The sequence below is a fragment of the Rhea pennata genome, chromosome 8 (assembly GCF_028389875.1).
Source record: "Rhea pennata isolate bPtePen1 chromosome 8, bPtePen1.pri, whole genome shotgun sequence".
Classification (NCBI taxonomy): Eukaryota; Metazoa; Chordata; class Aves; order Rheiformes; family Rheidae; genus Rhea; species Rhea pennata.
In genome coordinates this window covers 37940934-37963386 of record NC_084670.1, presented here as the reverse complement: position 1 = coordinate 37963386, position 22453 = coordinate 37940934, and the positions used below count along the sequence as shown (strand labels likewise).

Sequence of the window (22453 nt, the reverse complement as noted above, 5' to 3'; positions counted from 1 at the left end):
TATCCCCGGAAGAGTCTCCCCTTTCCCAGGAGACCCCAGATAATTTTGTGCCCTTGTGATCAGTTAATGGATCGGGGCTTGATCCTCTGCAGGTCCATAGTGGGAAGGTTTACTCAGTGCCCATCCATCAGTGACCTGAGAGCTCTGGTCTCTGTCATCTGCTGCTCAGTACTCTAGAGGGCTGGTTGCTATTCATAGGAACCTCAACGCACTGCAGATTTGGGCTGGCAGGAGCCTCCTGAAATTCAGGCAAGGAAAGGAGAGAGTCTTGAACCTGGGGTGGGATAACCCCAGTAGCCCTGTGCAAAAGGTGAGCACACGCCTGACTGATGAGAGATCAGCTTTTCAGAAGAGGACTTGTGACTCTTGGTGAGAAAGCTGAAGAGGATTCAGGAGTGTTTCTTGGTGGCAAATACCATCAAGTAGGATGAGACTCCCAAGGTCCTATAGCACAGGAAGATAAAGGAGTTGAGATGCGAGGGGAATGTGGTCCCCAGGCCCACCCCTGTCCTAGGCTCTGGAGGACTGGTAAAAGCTTTGCAATAGGAATGAGGGCTGGGGAGAGAAGCCTGATGCTCCAAGAGCAAAGGAGTTGGGAGGAAGGATGATAGTGCCATCTCCCTACAAGAAGGTGATGGGTGAGGAGCAGAGCTGCAGCTGGAGTCAGAGAAGAACAGCTGGAGTGGGTTTTGCTGTTCCCTCGGTGGACAGGGACAGTGTGGAAGAGGGAGGCCCAAGTGTTGCTTGAATCGCTTTTGCTAACCCTCAGCAACAGGAACTGCCTACCTCACTCAGGCTTTTCCATTTCCTCTTGCTGCTGGAGAAGGCATGAGTGCTCACCCCATCCAACCACTTGTTGTAACCCTAGCTGGTCCTTGAGGTTGTGCCAAGCCAAAGGAGGGAATATAGTTGAGGTGGGTTTAACCCACCTGAGCCCCCAAACAGAAACGGCACATTTTTCCTTAGAAGTCCAGAGAGATGTAATATTTACTGCTGGCTGACATGCCAGCTTCTACCCTAGAAATGTGCAATGCTGAGGGAGATGTCTCCCATCTCAGGAACCAAAAGCAAGATGGATCCCCCCAGGCGTGCCCGTGGAAGGAATTCATCTGCCATCCCAAATTTATTCCTTCCAGATTCTCCGAGAAAGAAAACAGTTGATACATGTAGGAACACCACACTCCTTATAATCAAAGAAAAAGTTAATACATGACCTTTTTAACTTTCTTTTTCTAAAATAAGAGCATTTCTTTCCACAGAGCTTTCCCTTTCCTCCCATTAGCACTCCACAGGCAATCTCAAGGCCGCACACTTCTAAAGAGATCTTGCAGTACACAGTACTTGGCTTTGTAGAAGTTAGAAGTTGTTTGTGCCCATGTCAACTGGCATGAGCCCTGGGTACCACCCAAATCTTTCCTGAGTGCTTTCCTCAGGGCCTTCCTGAGCTCCTTGCTCTGCAGACTATAGGTGAGGAGATTGACCAGGGTGGTGAGGATGGTGTAGAAGAAGGAGAACACCTTGTTGAGCTGTCTGAGTCTGGGGGTTCTGGGCAGCATGTGGACAATGATGAGGGAGCCATAGAAAACAGTGACGACAGTGAGGTTCGAGGAGCAGGTGGAGAAGGCCTTCTGCCTGCCCATGCTGGAGGGGATCCTCAGGATGGCAATTATGATGGACACGTAGGAGGCCAGCGTGATCAGGAAGGGGAAGACTGAATCCAGGAGAGTCAGGATGAAAGTTACTATTTTAACTACACTGGTGTCAGTGCACGCGAGCTCCAGCAAAGGAGTAAAATCAGAGAAGAAGTTGTCAGTTGCAGCAGGGCCACAGAACTTTAACCTTGATGAGAAGACAGTGGCTACTACAGAAAAGACCAAACCCCCAGCCAAGACCCAGCTGCCATCAGGAGACAAACCTTCCAGGTCCTGAGGCTTGCATAGAGCAGGGGCTGGCGTATGGCCAAGTACCGATCATAGGACATGGCTGCCAGCAGGAAACATTCTGTAACTGCAAAACCAATGAAGAAATAGAGCTGAGTCATACAACCCTGAGCAGAGATAGTCCTGTCTCCAGTCAGGAAGCTGGCCAACAGCTGGGGCAGGATGGTGGAGCTGCAGCAGGTCTTCACAGAGGACAGATTGCCCAAGAAGAAGTACATGAAGCTGTGCAGATGCCAGTCTGCCACCACCAGCACAGACGAAGCTGTTCGCAACCACGGTCACCAAGTAGATCAGGAGCAAGAGGAGGAAGAGTGGTGTATGGAGTGAGGGGGATGTTCCCCATTCCCAGCAGGAGGAACTCACTTGATGATGTGCAGTTATTCCCTTTCTCTTTCTCCATACGATGTTGTATGTGTACAACATCGACAAGGGTGACTATGAACTGCTTGACACCTTCTGTGCTCTTCAGCCACGTTTCCTAGGGCCACACCTCAGTCTACCATGTCTCTATTCTTTCCCTCGCATAATAGAGCAGAACTGTGAGGAAAGAACTGAGTCTAAGGAAATGCCAGGCCAAAAATCTGGGCATCTGAGGGAAAGAGTAAGTATGTGCGTGAGAGCTCACAGCACAGGTCTGGAAAAGCCAAGTGGCGGTGACCCTGCTGAGGTGCCAAAGATCCCAAGCCCTGAGCCGCAGGGCTGGATTCGGCCTCCTTTACTTGTGGTGTGGACTCCTGACATATTGCACAGAGTAAAATGAATTTCTGTGGGAGAAGTGGAGGAAGAAAGTAGAAATGAATCAAAAGAGGGAGATTTGGGTCAGGAGTCTCAGCACTAAACATCTCTAACTATAGGTACATTTACCACTTCTCTGGAAAGGCCATTTCTTCCATGACCAGCAGCACCTGAGGGCATGCTCCTGATGGACTCCCATAAGCACTCAGGGTGTTCCGTGCAGCCAGCTGGAGGGGCACAGATGGGACCCAGCCCTTCCTGTTCCTCCCAAGCATGTTGTTTAAGGAAGTGCTGGAAGAGCAGGCCTGACGGGATCTTCATAGCACTGCACTGCCTGGGGCTGTGAGAACAGCCCTGCACACACTTCCTGGACTAGGCACTTGGAGACAAGCAACCAACAGTGCTTATGGGAGCATGCCTTCCTGATGGGCAAGGAGAGCTCAGGTTCTTGTCACCCTGCTGTAGAGGAGCTGGCAGCTCCAAGGACTGAGGGGAAGAGGAACAGGTCCCATAGCTCATGAGGTGATGGTGCTGATATGTGCATTTTGCCAGGTCCCTGCTACTTCCTACGCCCTTTCCCAGATCCTGGAAAGCCACTGCAGGACAAGCAAATCCTGGAGAACACCATTCCCCGGGTTCGTGGGAGTGAATGACATGGTGACCTGTGTGTGAGACCATGACAGGCCAGCACCAGGGACATGGCTGGGGTTTGTGCTTGTGAGGTCACCACCACCCAAGCACCTGATAGGCCAGCAGCAGGCACATGGCTCAGATCCATATTGTGAGGTCACTTCTCTCTGAAGCTGGTGGGCTACAGCAGACTCTTGGTTCATTAAAATTCTTTCTGTTTCCTCTGTATCTGCTACTCAGAGGCCAGGAACAGGCTTATGGCTTTGATACTGTTTTTGAGATCATTTTTCCATCAGCACTTGATACACCAGAAGCAGAGAGAAGACAGAAGTTTGTGCTTGTGAGGTCACTTCTGCCTGAGTGCTGATAGGCCAGCAGTGGGCACATGGCTTCCATTCTGATTGTGAGGTTACTGCTGCCTCAGTACCTGATAGGCCAGCAGGAAGCTCTTGTATCTTCTAGTGATGTCACCTCAATCTCTGGTGGTGATAGGCCAGAAACAGGACATGGCTTGTATGTTCTTTGTGAGGTCATTGCTGCTTGAGTACTTGACAGGTCAAAGGCAGGGACAGGGCTCTGATGCTGATTGTGAGGTCACTTCCATCTCTATAGATTACATGTCATCAGCAGGCTCTCCGATGCTTTTGGTTCATGTAAAGTCCCCTCTGCCTCTGCTGCTGACAGGCCAGAAGCAGGTTCATGGCCTCAGTGCAGACCGTGAGGTCACTGCTGCCCGAGTACCGGATAGGCCAGCAGCAGGAACAGCATCAGCAGAGCAGCTGTGAGGTCACTTCAGCCTGAGCAGCTGAGCAGCAGCAACAGGGCTGTGAAATGGCTTGGGAGGATGCTTCTGGCTCTGAAGACAACAGGCCAGAAGGGCTGTTCCCTGCAGGGCTGGGGCTCTCCAGAGAGGCCTGAGCTGCCCCCAGGCTACACTGGGCAGGGGGCTTGTGCCGGGCTTCTGCTGCCTTGGATCCAACAGGGTGCCTGGAGTCCACTGGATGGGCTTATCCCTGAGTTCCTGCAAGCAGGGATTTGGCTGGCTTCTCTGGGACTTTTTGGACCCTGAAAGGAGGACACTACCTCAGTTTTGCAGTTGCAGGATGTGGAGGATGTTGCAGAGGGTGGGACCCTGGGGTGGAGACCCCATCCTACTGAGCTCCTCTCTAGCAGAATAAGCAGCCTCTGCCCCATCATTCCACAGTCTTAAAAACCACTCTAACAGCCCTCCATGGGGCTGCTGCCTGCAGAACCCCTGCACATCCTGCAGCTCTGATGCTTTACAATCATGAGTAGTGGTGGCCCCTTGCAAATTGGCTGTATTTGGTCAGGTGAGCAGCTGCTCTGCCACTGGCCAGGCAGTTGCCTCCCCTTCATGCTCTGTGCCTGATTCCAAGCTGGGAGGCTCATTGGGGTCTCTGATGTCACAGGTGCTGGTGACCATAGGAGGGGATGATCAGGCTATTACAGGCTCAGTTTTCTGACTTCTCTCACCTTTCAAGTCAGGCTTGTCGTTTGGGGCTTCCCAACCTGGAAGCTGTATTTGGAAAAGAAAAGAAAAAAACTGACTTGAAATTGAAGGAGATGATTGCCTCATCTAGCCTCTGGTACAGAAGGAAATCTGAAGAAACCAAAGTCTCTGCTGCTTGGACACGTCAGCCCCTGTGAAAGTAGCTCTGAGTAGCACCAATGGTTGGAAAGGGGAAGTCTTGACATAGGAAGTACCAGTAGCTCTTCGATGCTGGAGGGCATTTTCATATTTTCAACATGCTTGGAAGGTGAAATTCTCTTCTGAGTCCTCCTGGGAAACATTCGCGGGGACTACAGTTCGGGGCAGTAATGCTTTTCCTGTTGGAAACATCACAGTCTTTGCAGAAGATAAATCTTGCCTAGAAACCTAGAGTGGCTCCATTTTCACCCAGCAGCACCTCTAAGCTGGCGGAGGAGGTGGCCTTGGATGGTATTTATAACTCTTGGCCTCACTGAGGCACTCCTCAGGTGCAGATAATCCCTCCAGCTCCAGAATCTGTTGTTTTGGATCCTCACCATCTGTAGCAGCCTCCCCTGCCTAGTACCTTTCCCTGGGAGACACACACCAAATACCTGAGCCTGGCACAAGAACACATGGCCCTGGGAGAGGGAAAATGCTGCCATTCAGTTGCTGTATGTGAACGCGCAGTATGGGAGCACAGAGCTGTGTGCTTGTGGGGCAAATGAAGGTCTCAAGGGAAAGGCACCAGAACGTGGAGGGTGCAGGAGAGAAGAGCCTAGGGTGTTCGCTGTGTTGCATGGACACACTGGGGAAGCTGCATGAGGGGCCATCATCCCATCCCAGACCCCACACAGGTCTGTGTATCCCGGCAGAGGGGAAAATCCCAGTCTTGCATGACCTCTCTTTTGCACCAGATCCCAGCAAATCCTGGAGTACAGCCGTTTGCTCACCACCACATGGGGCACAGCCCAGAATGTGCAAGGGCTGAGTGCTCAGACCGCCTCCACCCCTAGAGTCTGAGGGATCGTTTAAGAGTCATTTAATAATACTCCAGCCCTTTCCTCATCCGAGGGCCCTGGTGCCAGCTCCAGCTGAACTCTGGCATTCCTCACCCCTTCCTTGCTTGCATGGACAAGGTTGCGATGTTCCCCCAGGTAGCCCATGCCCCTTCTACTCTGTGTGCACTTCCACCCAAGCAGCCGTAGCTCTGGTGCTGCTGCCAGGATGGAAGTGGAGGATCTCCCACAGTGGTTCCTTGAGGAGCTCCCCAGGGAAACGTTCTGCCCAGCCCCACAGTCCCATCATGATAGAGGGGACCTGCCTTCTCCCAACCCACTCTCACAGTGCCAGCCGCACCTAAGCCTGCTCCCGAATGTCTCCAGCACAGCCCTCGAGGGAGTTGGAGCTGCCTTGGGCAATCTAGCACAGCAGCAGTGGTGCCCAGAGCAGAGGATGAACAAGGCAGTTGAGGTGAAGACTCCTGCCCTTGGTTGCACAGCTGGGACATTGGATGGCTGACGACTTTGTGGCTGGCCAGGCTCCAGGTGTGGGGTGGATCTTTGCTTGAGGTTAGGAGCATCAGAATTTTCATGGGCTTCAGTGCAGCCCTGATCATGGTGAAGGGAAGTGGGCAGACCCAGGCATGCACAGCTGCAAAGGCTGAGGGTGGAAAAGGCAGTGTGGGGCTGGTGAAGGTCCTCTTTCTCCTCCCTATGGGGAAGAGAGTCCCCAGGAGATGCTGAGCTCTGCTTTGGCCAGCAGAAGGGGAGCATGGGGCAGGGTGGAAGAGGCAGATGGAACTTCTCGAGATGCAAGAGGGAGTTTTCCAACACCTAAGGGTGAGCCAGGGATCTTTGGCTCTTTCCCCTGAGGCTCTCCCAGTAGGACTTACCTTTCCCTGGCAGCTGTGCTGGAGCAGAGGGTGAGGAGCAAGAATTCATGGAATTGCAGAGTAGTTCTGGTGGGAAGAGACCTCTGGAGGTCTCCAGTCTAAGATCCTGGGCAATGTAGGGCTGGTTGGAGGCCTCCAGTCTTGTCTGGCCGTCGCCAGATTGTGCTTGACCCTCATTACTTGCTCTGCTCCTCTTGTCTGGGCACTTCAGGATGGCCCCCTCCCATCATTGGGTCACTGTCATGTCTACCTTACCAGAACCCTTGGCTCCCCTCTCTGCTTCCCTCATGGAGCAGCCCTACTGTGGGGCCATGGGCCATGCTGGTCGGGGCAGGAAGCAGACCTAGCTGGACAGGGATCACCACCTCTGATATTATTGGCCACTGCGTGTGCTCTTGCACAGTGCTCAGAATGGCCCCAAGGTGTCTGCAATGGCAGGAGATGTGTTCGGGTGGGCACCAGCTCCAGCCTGTGTTGTTTCACTGAAGGTGCAGGAATCACCCTCAGAGACCCTTCCCGGAGTCTCCTGAGTCTCTACTGCCTCTCCGGGGATTGCAGAGTCCTCCTTTGGCCGTATGTACTGAGAGTTAATGCTTAACCTTCCGGTTCTCCACCATGGACTGTCCCTCACTTTGTGAGGCTCCGCTCAGTGCCCACCCCCAGGCACATGTTGTCCCTGGAGATCCTCTGAGCTCTCCTGGGACTCAGATTCCCCTCCAGAAGGGTGAGTATCTATCTTTCATCAGCACTGGCATCTGTGCGGTAGACCTGGGCAGGCAATTCAGAGCCCATTCCCCACCTCCACTGGCACTGGTCACCAAGTAATGAGCTCTGAGTGCAGCCCTCAGTCCCCAACAGATCACCCAGAGACACTTAGTTTTCTCTTCCAGATCCCATGGAGTTCACAAGCAGAACACCAAATCCTTGGTTCTGCAATCCCATGGGGGTATTTTTGACTGCAGCTTGTGAAGGAAGGCCAGACTTCAGGCACGTCATATGGGATATCCTCTTTTATTACGGAAATTATTATTATTATGGAGGTCAGGTCTGGCATAAGGGTGCCCATTGCCTCATCCTGCTGTACTTCCAGAACACATGAACTTAGAAACACAACCCAACCCCACCACATTATGAGAACTTCTGTGCCATAGTAACAGAATGGAGCAGAGAAGTCCAGCATGGGAATGAGGAGAACAACTCCAAAAAGGGAAATTCCTGCTGATAGGAAGGGATATGTCTCCAGTAAAGCTGTAGCCCCCACTCAAAGCTGCAGCAAGGACAGTCCTGCTGTGGCAGTGGTGTGATGATACAGTCAAGCTCAGGATCTGTTCTCACAAGCTGCTGCCTGACTCCCATCCAACCTAGTCCCCCTCCACTTGTAGTGTTGGAGAGCTGGAGAGGCAAGGGACCAGCTGATGGTGACAGCTGCTTGCACCCTTGCAGAAGTGGGCTGTAAGATCACACCCTGACTGTGGCCAGGGGAGCTGAGCTCTCCTAATGGACATGGGACCCATGGTCTCACCCTGTCTGTACTCGCCTGCACCTGACTCTGTGCCCCTGAGCTCCCTTGGGGTCAGCGCCAAAAGAGACCCTGGAAAAGGAGAATCTCCTCATTGCACTGCAGACATCCAAGGGAGTTCAGACTAGCAGGCTCTGAGGTTCTCCCATCTCTGATAGTGAAGGGGGAAGCCCAGCTCTCTGCTTCAACATAGTCTGCGAGTTATATTCAAATGAGAGAAATGGCACAAATAAAAACTTTTTTCTTTCTTTTCACAAGAAAGTATCAGTGAGAAGTAAGGAAAAAATTGAATCACACAGGTCCTTGATGCCAGATGACATCGGACTGATGAGAGGATGCATATGGAATGGTTATTGGTGCTGCCATTGGAGCCATTGAACCAGTTTCCTCAGTGCATCCTTGAGCTCCTTGTTCCTCATGCTGTAGATGAGGGAGTTCACTGCTGGAGGCATCACTGAGTTCAGAACAGCCACCACCAGATCCAGAGCTGGGGAGGAGAGGGAGGGGGGCTTCAAGTAAGCAAAAAATGCCGTGCTGACAAATAGGGAGATCACAGCCAGGTGCGGGAGGCACATGGAAAAGGCTTTGTGCTGGCCCTGCTCAGAGGGGATCCTCAGCACAGCAGTGAAGATCTGCACGTAGGACAGCACGATGAAAATAAAAAACCCAAGAAACAAACAGGCACTAACCACAATAAGCCCAGCTTCCCTGAGGTAGGAGTGTGAGCAGGAGAGCTTGAGGATGTGGGGAATCTCACAGAAGAACTGGTCCATCTGTTGCCTTGGCACAGTGGTATTGAAAATGTGTTGGCAGTTTGCAGCACAGAATAGAGAAGAGCAGTGACCCAGGCAGCTGCTGCCATTTTGACACAAGCTCTGCTGCTCATGAGGGTCCCAAAGCACAGGGGTCTGCAGATGGCAACATAGCGATCATAGGCCATGACTGTAAGAAGACAATACTCTCCTCCTAACAAGAAGACAAGCAGAAAGACTTGTGCAGCAGATCCCCAGTAAGAAATGGCCTTGATGTCCCACAGGGAACTGGCGATGGATTTGGGGATAGTGGTGGAGACAGTGACAAGGTCAAGGAGGGAGAGGTTGAGGAGGAAGGAGTACATAGGGGTGTGGAGGCGGTAGTTGCAGGCCATAGCCTGGAACCTCTGTCCGCTCTCCTCTGTCCTTGGAGTGGCGAGCTCCTGAGGCTCCTGAGCCTGACGTCTCTTTGCCCATCCTGAGGGCATGCTCCTGATGGACTCCCATAAGCACTGCCAGCTGCTTGTCTCCAAGTGCCTAGTCCAGGAAGTGTGTGCAGGGCTGTTCTCACAGCCCCAGGCAGTGCAGTGCCATGAGGTCCCGTCAGGCCTGCTCTTCCAGCACTTCCTTAAACAACATGCTTGGGAGGAACAGGAAGGGCTGGGTCCCATCTGTGCCCCTCCAGCTGGCTGCACGGAACACCCTGAGTGCTTATGGGAGTCCATCAGGAGCATGCCCTCAGGTGCTGCTGGTCATGGAAGAAATGGCCTTTCCAGAGAAGTGGTAAATGTACCTATAGTTAGAGATGTTTAGTGCTGAGACTCCTGACCCGAATCTCCCCTTTTGATTAATTTCTACTTTCTTTCTCCACTTCTCCCACAGAAATTCATTTTACTCTGTGCAATATGTCAGGAGTCCACACCACAAGTAAAGGAGGCCGAATCCAGCCCTGCAGCTCAGGGCTTGGGATCTTTGGCACCTCAGCAGGGTCACCGCCACTTGGCTTTTCCAGACCTGTGCTGTGAGCTCTCACGCACATACTTACTCTTTCCCTCAGATGCCCAGATTTTTGGCCTGGCATTTCCTTAGACTCAGTTCTTTCCTCACAGTTCTGCTCTATTATGTGAGGGAAAGAATAGAGACATGGTAGACTGAGGTGTGGCCCTAGGAAACATGGCTGAAGAGCACAGAAGGTGTCAAGCAGTTCATAGTCACCCTTGTCGATGTTGTACACATACATCGTATGGAGAAAGAGAAAGGGAATAACTGCACATCATCAAGTGAGTTCCTCCTGCTGGGAATGGGGAACATCCCCTCACTCCATACACCACTCTTCCTCCTCTTGCTCCTGATCTACTCGGTGACCGTGGTTGGGAACAGCCTCATTGTTGTGCTGGTGGTGGCAGACCGGCATCTGCATGTAATGGACCAGCATCCATGTAATTCTTCTTGGGCAAGCTGTCCTTTGGCAATCAGGCAATCAACCTGCTGCAGCTCCACCATCCTGCCCCAGCTGTTGGCCAGCTTCCTGACTGGAGACAGGACTATCTCTGCTCAGGGCTATATGACTCAGCTCTATTTTCTCATTCATTTTGCAGCTAGTGAGTGTTTCCTGCTGGCATCCATGTCCTATGATCGGTACTTGGCCATACGCCAGCCCCTGCTCTATGCAAGCCTCAGGACCTGGAAGGTTTGTCTCCTGATGGCAGCTGGGTCTGGGCCAGGAATTTGGTGTTTTCTATTATAGCCACTGTCTTCTCATCAAGGTTAAAGTTCTGTGGCCCTGCTGCAACTGACAACTTCTTCTCTGATTTTACTCCTTTGCTGGAGCTCGCGTGCACTGACACCAGTGTAGTTAAAATAGTAACTTTCATCCTGACTCTCCTGGATTCAGTCTTCCCCTTCCTGATCACGCTGGCCTCCTACGTGTCCATCATAATTGCCATCCTGAGGATCCCCTCCAGCATGGGCAGGCAGAAGGCCTTCTCCACCTGCTCCTCGAACCTCACTGTCGTCACTGTTTTCTATGGCTCCCTCATCATTGTCCACATGCTGCCCAGAACCCCCAGACTCAGACAGCTCAACAAGGTGTTCTCCTTCTTCCTACCCTGTCCTCACGCCCCTGGTCAATCTCCTCACCTACAGTCTGCAGAGCAAGGAGCTCAGGAAGGCCCTGAGGAAAGCACTCAGGAAAGATTTGGGTGGTACCTAGAGGTCATGCCAGTTGAAATGGTCACAGACAACTTCCAACTTGTACAAAGCAAAGCGCTGCCTACTGCAGGACCTCTTTAGAAGTGTGTGGCCTTGAGACTGCCTGTGAAGTGCTAATGGGAGGAAAGGGAAAGCTCTGTGGAAAGAAATGCTCTTATTTTAGAAAAAGAAAGGTAAAAAGATCATGTGTTAACTTTCTTTTGATAATAAAGAGCATGGTTGTCCTACACGAATGAACTGTTGAGAAGTTTTCTTTCTCGGAGAATCTGGAAGGAATAAATTTGGGATGACATACAAATTCCTTCCAAGCGAATGCCTCGGGGGGATCCATTCTGCTTTTGGACCCAGAGCTGGAAGACATCTCCCTCAGCATTGCATATCTCTAGATTATAAGCTAACATGTGAGCAGGCAGGGAATGTTCCACTTCTCTGGAATTCAATGGAAAAATGAGCCCTTTCTGCTTGGAGGCTTAGCTTGGTTAAATGCGATATCTGACGTGACAGAATGGATGCGATAGAATGTGAAGCAATAGAATATTTGTGACACAATAGAATGTGACGCGATAGAATGTGACTTGATAGAATGTTTGTAATGAGATAGAATGTGACACTATAGAATGTTTGTGATGTGATTGAATGTGACGAGATACAATGTGAAGCGATAGAATGTTTGTGACACGATAGAATGTGACGCAATAGAATGTGATGTGATAGAATGTTTGTAATGCGATAGAATGTGACACAATAGCATGTTGAATTTGAGGTGATAGAATGTGACGCGATAGAATGTTTGTGATGATATAGAATGTTACACGATAGAATGTGACGCAATAGAATGTTTGTGATGCGATAGAATGTGACGCGTAGAATGTTTGTGACACGATAGAATGTTTGTGATGCAATAGAATGTTACACAACAGAATGTTTGTGACGCGATAGAATGTGATGCGATACAACATTTGTGACATAATAGAATGTGATGCGGTACACTGTGACACGATAGAATTTGTGTGACGCGATAGAATGTGACGCGATAGAATGTTTATCACATGACAGAATTTGACGCTATAAAATGTTTTTGAAGTGATAGAATATGACATGATAGAATGTGATACGATAGAATCTGACGCGATAGAATGCGGTACAATACAATATGAAGTGATAGAATGTTTGTGACGCGATAGAATGTGATGCAATAGAATATGAAGTGATAGAATGTTTGTGATGCGATAGGATGTGATGCAATAGAATATGAAGTGATAGAATGTTTGTGACGCGATAGGATGTGACGCGATAGGATGTTGGTTACGTGATAGAATATTACGCAGTAGAATGCGACGCGATAGAATGTTTGTGATGCAATAGAATGTAATGCGATACAATGTGACACGATAGAATGTGAAGTGATATTAATGTTTGTGATGTGATAGGATGTGACGCGATAGAAAGTGACGCAATGGAATGTTTGTGAAGCGATAGAATGTTTGTGACGCGATAGAATGCGACGCGATAGAATGTGAGACGCTACAATGTTTGTGAAGCGATAGAAGGTGACGCTATAGAATGTTTCTGACGCGATAGAATGTGACACGATAGAACGTGACGCAATAGAATCTTTCTGATGTGATAGAATGTTTGACGTGATAGAATGTGACGCGATAGAACGTGATGCGTTAGAATGTTTGTGACGCGATGGAATGCGACGCTATAGAATGTGTCGCACTAGAATGTTTGTGATGTGCTAGAATGTGACGTGATAGTATATGACACGATAGAATGTTTGTGACGCGATAGATTGTGACGCGATAGAATGCTTGTGACGCAACAGAATGTGAAGTGATAGAATGTTTGTGATGCGATAGAATGTGACGCAATATATTGTGATGCGATAGAAAGTTTGTGACGGCATAAAATGTGACGCGATAAAATGTGACGCGATAGAGTGTTTGTAAAGTGAAATAATGTTTGTGACGAGATAGAATGTGACGCCATAGAATGTTTGTGATGCGATAGAATGTGATACGATAGAATATGACGCGATAGAATGTTTGTTACAGCATAGAATGTGAAGCGATAGAATGTTTGTGACGGCATAGAATGTGACGCGATAGAATGTTTGTGAGGCGATAGAATATGACACGATAGAATGTGACGCGGTAGAATGTTTGTGAGGCCGTAGAACGCAACGCGATAGAGTGTGACGCGATAGAATGTTTGTGACAGCAGAGAATGTGACGCGACATAATGTTTTGACGTGATAGAATGTGATGCGATAGAATGTGACGCAATAGAATGTTTATGATGGCATAGAATGTGACGCAATAGAACGTTCGTGATGCGATAGAATGTGACGCGATAGAATGTGATACGATACAAACTTTGTGTTGCAATACAATGTGACGCTATAGATTATGACGTGATAGAATGTCTGTGATGCGATAGAGTGTGACGCGATAGAATATGATGCGATAGAATGTTTGTGATGCATAGATTGTGACTCGATAGAATGTGACGCGATAGAATGTTTGTGACGGCATAGAATGTGACATGACAGAATATTCGTGACGCGATAGAATGTAACGCGAAAGAATGTGATGCGAGAGAATGTTTGTGATGCATAGATTGTGACTCGATAGAATGTTTGTTACGTGATAGAATGTCACGCAATAGAATGCTTGTGTTTTGATAGAAAATGACGTCACAGAATGTGCCGCGATAGAATGTTTGTGACGCAGTAGAATGTCACGCAATGGAATGCTTGTGATGCGATAGAATGTAACGCGATAGATTGTGACGCAGTAGAACGTTTGTGATGCATAGATTGTGACTCGAAAAAATGTTTGTGATGGCATAGAATGTGATGCGACAGAATGTTTGTTACGCGATAGAATGTGACGCGATACAATGTGACGCGATAGAATGTTTGTGATGGCATAGAATGTGACGCGATAGAATGTTTGTGATGGCATAGATTGTGACGCGATAGAATGTTTGTGACGCGATAGAATGTGACGCGATAGAATGTGATGCGATACAATATTTGTGACACAATAGAATGTGACGTGATATATTGTGACGCGATATAATGTTTGTGATGCGATAGAATGTGACTCGAAAGAATGTGATGCGGTAGAATGTTTGTGATGCATAGATTGTGACGCTATAGAATATTTCTGACGCGATAGAATGTTACGCAATAGAATGCTTGTGATATGACAGAAAATGACGCCACAGAATGTGAGGCGATAGAATGTTTTTGACGTGATAGAATGTGACGCAATAGAATGTTTGTGACGCGATAGAATGTGACGCAATAATGTGACGCGATAGAATGTTTGTGACGACATAGAATGTGACCCGATAGGATGTTTGTGATGCAACAGAATGTGAGGCAGTAGAATGCTTGTGATGCGATAGAATGTGACGCGAAAGAATGTGACGCGATAGAATGTTTGTGATGCATAGATTGTGATACGATAGAATGTTTGTGACGCGATAAAATGTGACGCAATAGAATGCTTCTGATGTGATAGAAAGTGACGCCACAGAATGTCACGTGATAGAGAGCTTTTGATGTGATAGAATGTGACGCGTTATAATGTTTGTGACGCCACAGAATGTGACGCGACAGAGTGTTTTTGACGTGATAGAATGTGACGCGACGTAATGTGATGCCATAAAATGTGAAGCGATAGAATGTTTGTGACACGATAGAATGTGATGGGATAGAATATCTGTGATGTGGTAGAATGTGATGCGATAGAATGTGACGTAATATAATGTTTGTGACGCGACAGAATGTGATTCCATATAATGTGAAGCGATAAAATATTTGTGACGCTTTAGAATGTCACGCAATAGAATCCTCCTGATGTGATATAAAGTGACGCCACAGAATGTGACGCGATAGAATGTTTTTGATGTGATAGAATGTGACGTTATAGAATGTTTGTGATGCAATAGAATGTGACGCTATAGAATATTTGTGACAGGATAGAATGTCACGCGGTAGAATGTGACGCGATGGAATGTGAAGCAATAGAATGTATCGGATACAATAATATGTGACGGCATAGAATGTGACGCGATAGAATGTGATGCGATAGAATGTTTGTGATGCATAGATTGTTACGTGATAGAATGTTTGTGACAAAATAGAATGTCACGCAATAGAATACTTGTGATGTGATAGAAAGTGACGCCACAGAATGTGACGCGATAGAATGTTTTTAACGTGATAGAATGCGAAATGATAGCATGTTTGTGACGACATATAATGAGACGCGATAGCATTTTTGTGACGCGACAGAATGTGACGCGATAGAATGTTCGTGACGCGATAGAATGTGACGCGATAGAATGTGACGTAATAGAATGTTTGTGACGCAACAGAATGTGATGCCACAGAATGTGAAGCGATACAATGTTTGTGATATGATAGAATGTAACGCGATAGAATGTGACGCCATAGAATTTTTGTGATGCATAGATTGTGACGCAATGGAATCTTTGTGACGTGACAGGATGTGACACAATAGAATGTTTCTGATGCGACAGAATGTGACAGGATAGAATGTGATGCGATAGAATGTTTGTGCCAGGATAGAATGTGACGCAATAGAATGTGACGCGATAGAACATTTGTGATGGCATAGAATAAGACACGGTAGAATGTTTGTGACGCGATAGAATGTAAGCGATAGAATGTGATGCGATAGAATGTTTGTGACGCGATAGAATGTGACGTGACAGAATATTCGTGACGCTATAGAATGTGACGCGATAGAATGTGACGCAAAAGAATGTGACACGAAAGAATTTGACGCAATAAAATGTGACGCGAAAGAATGTTTGTGATGCAATAGAATGTGATGCGATAGAATGTTTCTGACGCTATAAAATTCAACGCGATAGAGTGTGATGCGCTAAAATTTTTCTGACGGCATAGAATGTGACGCGATAGAATGTGTGCAATAGAATTTGAGAAAATAAAATCTTTGTGACGCGATAGAATTTTTGTGACGAGATAGAATGTGACGCGAAAGAATGTGACACAATAGAATGTTTGTGATGTATGGATTGTGACCCGATGGAATGTTTCTGACGCCATAGAATGTGATGCGATAGAATATTTATAGACGTGATAGAATGTTTGTGACGCGATAGAATGTTTGTGATGAGATAGAATGTGACGGGATAGAATGTTCGTGACGCGATAGAATGTGACGCGATAAAATGTTTGTTAGGCAATAGATTGTGACGCGACAGAATGTTTGTGATGCAGAGATTGTGACACGATAGAATGTTTGTGGCGCGATAGAATTTGACACGATAGATTGTAACGCAATAGAATGTGACGCGACAGAATGTGAGGCGATAGAATGTTTGTGACGCGATAGAATGTGACGCGATAGAATGTTTGTGACGCGATAGAATGTGACGTGATAGAATGTTTGTGATGCATAGAATGTGACGCGATAGAATGTTTGTGATGGCATAGATTGTGACGCAATAGAATGTTTGTGATGCGATAGAATGTGACACGATAGAATGTAACGCAATAGAATGTGACGCGATAGAATGTTACGTGATAGAATATTTGTGACGGCATAGAATGTGACGCGATAGAATGTTTATGACGCGATAGAATGTGACGCCATAGAATGTGACGCGATAGAATATTTATTGACGTGATAGAATGTTTGTGACGCGATAGAATGTCACGCAATGGAATGCTTGTGATGCGATAGAATGTAACGCGATAGATTGTGACGCAGTAGAACGTTTGTGATGCATAGATTGTGACTCGAAAAAATGTTTGTGATGGCATAGAATGTGATGCGACAGAATGTTTGTTACGCGATAGAATGTGACGCGATACAATGTGACGCGATAGAATGTTTGTGATGGCATAGAATGTGACGCGATAGAATGTTTGTGATGGCATAGATTGTGACGCGATAGAATGTTTGTGACGCGATAGAATGTGACGCGATAGAATGTGATGCGATACAATATTTGTGACACAATAGAATGTGACGTGATATATTGTGACGCGATATAATGTTTGTGATGCGATAGAATGTGACTCGAAAGAATGTGATGCGGTAGAATGTTTGTGATGCATAGATTGTGACGCTATAGAATATTTCTGACGCGATAGAATGTTACGCAATAGAATGCTTGTGATATGACAGAAAATGACGCCACAGAATGTGAGGCGATAGAATGTTTTTGACGTGATAGAATGTGACGCAATAGAATGTTTGTGACGCGATAGAATGTGACGCAATAATGTGACGCGATAGAATGTTTGTGACGACATAGAATGTGACCCGATAGGATGTTTGTGATGCAACAGAATGTGAGGCAGTAGAATGCTTGTGATGCGATAGAATGTGACGCGAAAGAATGTGACGCGATAGAATGTTTGTGATGCATAGATTGTGATACGATAGAATGTTTGTGACGCGATAAAATGTGACGCAATAGAATGCTTCTGATGTGATAGAAAGTGACGCCACAGAATGTCACGTGATAGAGAGCTTTTGATGTGATAGAATGTGACGCGTTATAATGTTTGTGACGCCACAGAATGTGACGCGACAGAGTGTTTTTGACGTGATAGAATGTGACGCGACGTAATGTGATGCCATAAAATGTGAAGCGATAGAATGTTTGTGACACGATAGAATGTGATGGGATAGAATATCTGTGATGTGGTAGAATGTGATGCGATAGAATGTGACGTAATATAATGTTTGTGACGCGACAGAATGTGATTCCATATAATGTGAAGCGATAAAATATTTGTGACGCTTTAGAATGTCACGCAATAGAATCCTCCTGATGTGATATAAAGTGACGCCACAGAATGTGACGCGATAGAATGTTTTTGATGTGATAGAATGTGACGTTATAGAATGTTTGTGATGCAATAGAATGTGACGCTATAGAATATTTGTGACAGGATAGAATGTCACGCGGTAGAATGTGACGCGATGGAATGTGAAGCAATAGAATGTATCGGATACAATAATATGTGACGGCATAGAATGTGACGCGATAGAATGTGATGCGATAGAATGTTTGTGATGCATAGATTGTTACGTGATAGAATGTTTGTGACAAAATAGAATGTCACGCAATAGAATACTTGTGATGTGATAGAAAGTGACGCCACAGAATGTGACGCGATAGAATGTTTTTAACGTGATAGAATGCGAAATGATAGCATGTTTGTGACGACATATAATGAGACGCGATAGCATTTTTGTGACGCGACAGAATGTGACGCGATAGAATGTTCGTGACGCGATAGAATGTGACGCGATAGAATGTGACGTAATAGAATGTTTGTGACGCAACAGAATGTGATGCCACAGAATGTGAAGCGATACAATGTTTGTGATATGATAGAATGTAACGCGATAGAATGTGACGCCATAGAATTTTTGTGATGCATAGATTGTGACGCAATGGAATCTTTGTGACGTGACAGGATGTGACACAATAGAATGTTTCTGATGCGACAGAATGTGACAGGATAGAATGTGATGCGATAGAATGTTTGTGCCAGGATAGAATGTGACGCAATAGAATGTGACGCGATAGAACATTTGTGATGGCATAGAATAAGACACGGTAGAATGTTTGTGACGCGATAGAATGTAAGCGATAGAATGTGATGCGATAGAATGTTTGTGACGCGATAGAATGTGACGTGACAGAATATTCGTGACGCTATAGAATGTGACGCGATAGAATGTGACGCAAAAGAATGTGACACGAAAGAATTTGACGCAATAAAATGTGACGCGAAAGAATGTTTGTGATGCAATAGAATGTGATGCGATAGAATGTTTCTGACGCTATAAAATTCAACGCGATAGAGTGTGATGCGCTAAAATTTTTCTGACGGCATAGAATGTGACGCGATAGAATGTGTGCAATAGAATTTGAGAAAATAAAATCTTTGTGACGCGATAGAATTTTTGTGACGAGATAGAATGTGACGCGAAAGAATGTGACACAATAGAATGTTTGTGATGTATGGATTGTGACCCGATGGAATGTTTCTGACGCCATAGAATGTGATGCGATAGAATATTTATAGACGTGATAGAATGTTTGTGACGCGATAGAATGTTTGTGATGAGATAGAATGTGACGGGATAGAATGTTCGTGACGCGATAGAATGTGACGCGATAAAATGTTTGTTAGGCAATAGATTGTGACGCGACAGAATGTTTGTGATGCAGAGATTGTGACACGATAGAATGTTTGTGGCGCGATAGAATTTGACACGATAGATTGTAACGCAATAGAATGTGACGCGACAGAATGTGAGGCGATAGAATGTTTGTGACGCGATAGAATGTGACGCGATAGAATGTTTGTGACGCGATAGAATGTGACGTGATAGAATGTTTGTGATGCATAGAATGTGACGCGATAGAATGTTTGTGATGGCATAGATTGTGACGCAATAGAATGTTTGTGATGCGATAGAATGTGACACGATAGAATGTAACGCAATAGAATGTGACGCGATAGAATGTTACGTGATAGAATATTTGTGACGGCATAGAATGTGACGCGATAGAATGTTTATGACGCGATAGAATGTGACGCCATAGAATGTGACGCGATAGAATATTTATTGACGTGATAGAATGTTTGTGACGCGATAGAATGTTTGTGATGGGATAGAATATGACGGGATAGAATGTTCGTGATGCGATAGAATGTTACGCAATAAAATGTTTGTTAGGCAATAGATTGTGACGTGACAGAATGGTTGTGACGCGATAGAATGTGACACGATAGAATGTGACGTGATAAATTTTTTGTGAGCAAATAGATTGTGACGTGATAGAATGTTTGTGACGCGATAGAATGTGACACGATAGAATGTAATGCAATAGAATGTGACACGATAGAATGTTTGTGATGGCATAGATTGTGACGCAATAGAATGTTTGTGACGCGATAGAATGTAACGCAATAGAACGTGACACGATAGAACGTGACGCGATAGAACGTGACGCGATAGAATGTAACGCGATAGAATGTTAGTGTCGCAACAGAATGTCATGCGATAGAATGTGACGTAATACAGTGTTTGTGATGCGATAGAATGTGATGCGATAGAATGTGATGCGATAGAATATTTGTGACGGCATAGAATGTGACGCCATAGAATGTTTGTGACGCGATAGAATGTGACGCGATAGAATGCTTGTGATGGCATACAATGTGATGCGATAGAGTGTTTGTGACAGCATAGAATGTGACGCGATAGAATGTTTGTGATGCAGAGATTGTGACGCGATGGTTTTTACGCGATAGAATGTGACTCAATACAATGCTTGTGATGCGATAGAATGTGACGCCAGAGAATGTGACGCGATAGAATGTTTTTGACATGTTAGAATGTGACGTGATAGAATGTGACGCGATAGAATGTGACGCGATAGAATGTGACGCGATAGAATGTTTGTGACGCAACAGAATGTGACGCGATAGAATGTTTGTGATGCGATAGAATGTTACGAGATAGAATGTGACGCGAAAGAGTGTTTGTGATGGCATAGATTGTGACGCGATAGAATGTTTGTGATGCGATAGAATGTGACGCGATAGAATGTTTGTGACGGCATAGAATGTGACGCGATAGAATGTGACGTGATAGAATATTTGTGACGGCATAGAATGTGATGCGATAGAATGTTTATGACGCGATAGAATTTGACGCCATAGAATGTGACGCAATAGAATATTTATTGACGTGATAGAATGTTTGTGACGCGATAGAATGTTTGTGACACGATAGAATGTGACGCGATAGAATGTTTGTGATGCATATATTGTGACACGATAGAATGGTTTTTACGCGATAGAATGTGACTCAACACAATGCTTGTGATGCGATAGAATATGACGCCAGAGAATGTGACGCGATAGAATGTTTTTGACGTGTGAGAATGTGACGTGATAGAATGTTTGTGACGCGATAGAATGTTTCTAATGAGATAGAATGTGACGCTATAGAATGTTTGTGACGCGATAGAATATGACGCCATAGAATGTGACCAGGTAGAATGTCACGTAATAGAATGTGACGCGATAGAATGTGACGCGATAGAATGTTTGTGACGCGATGGAATGTGAGGCCATAGAATTTGACGTGACAGAATATTTGTGATGCATAGATTGTCACGCGATAGAATGTTTGTGAGGCGATAGAATGCCTGTGATGTGACAGAAAGTGAGGCGACAGAATGTGACGCGATAGAATGTTTTTCACGTGATAGAATGTTTGTGACGCGATAGAATGTGTCGAGATAGAATGTGACGTAATAGAATGTTTGTGACGGCATAGAATGTGACGCGATAGAATATTTATTGATGCGATAGAATGTTTGTGATGTGACTGAATTTTTGTGACGCGATAGAATGTGACATAGAATGTTACGCGATTGAATGTTTGTGACGCAACTGAATGTAATGCGATAGAATGTGGCGTTATAGAATGTTTGTGATGCGACAGAATATTTCTGACAAGATAGAACGCCTGTGACACGATAGAATGTTTGTGACGTGATAGAATGTCACGTGACAGAATGTTTGTGACGCGATAGAATGCGATGCGAGAGAATGTGACGCGATAGAATTTTTTGTGACGCGATAGAATGTTTGTGACGGCATAGAATGTGGTGCGATAGAACGTTTGTGACGTCACAGAATGTGACGGATAGAATGTGACAGGATAGAATATCTGTGATGCGACAGATTATGATGTGATAGAATGTGACGCTATAGAATGTGTCGAGATAGAATGTCACGCAGTGGAATGTGACGAGAATGTGCGTCACGATAGGCACGTGAATATCACGTCACATTCAAGTGTAGGCACGTGACGCGATAGAATGTGGCGCAATACAATGCTTGTGATGTGATAGAATGTGACGCCAGATAATGTGACGCGATAGAATGTTTTTGACGTTTTAGAATGTGACGTGATAGAATGTTTGTGACGTGATAGAATGTGACGCCATTGAATGTGACGCGATAGAATGTTTGTGATGCATAGATTGCGTCGTGATAGAATGTTTGTGATATGATAGAATGTGACACGATACAATGTAACGCAATAGAATGTGACACGATAGAATGTGATGCGATAGAATGTTTGTGATGCGATAGAATGTGATGCGATAGAATGTGACGTAATAGAATGTTTGTGACACCATAGAATGTGACGCGATATAATCTTTGTG

At 46.0% G+C, this 22453-nt stretch overlaps 2 protein-coding genes across 2 annotated transcripts; one reads left to right on the top strand and one right to left on the bottom strand.

The window, feature by feature from the left end:
- Window positions 1-1298: 1298 nt before the first annotated feature.
- LOC134143766 (olfactory receptor 5A2-like) lies at window positions 1299-2158 on the bottom strand. Its single transcript, XM_062582052.1, is given in 2 exon segments — window positions 1299-1891; window positions 1894-2158. Coding segments are annotated over 2 exon segments (858 nt in total).
- An 8044-nt stretch (window positions 2159-10202) lies between these two features.
- LOC134143765 (olfactory receptor 9G9-like) lies at window positions 10203-11251 on the top strand. Its single transcript, XM_062582051.1, has 3 exons — window positions 10203-10398; window positions 10558-10672; window positions 10726-11251. Exons 1-3 carry the CDS (start codon window positions 10203-10205, stop codon window positions 11249-11251), a joined length of 837 nt encoding a protein of 278 aa, XP_062438035.1.
- Window positions 11252-22453: the final 11202 nt, after the last annotated feature.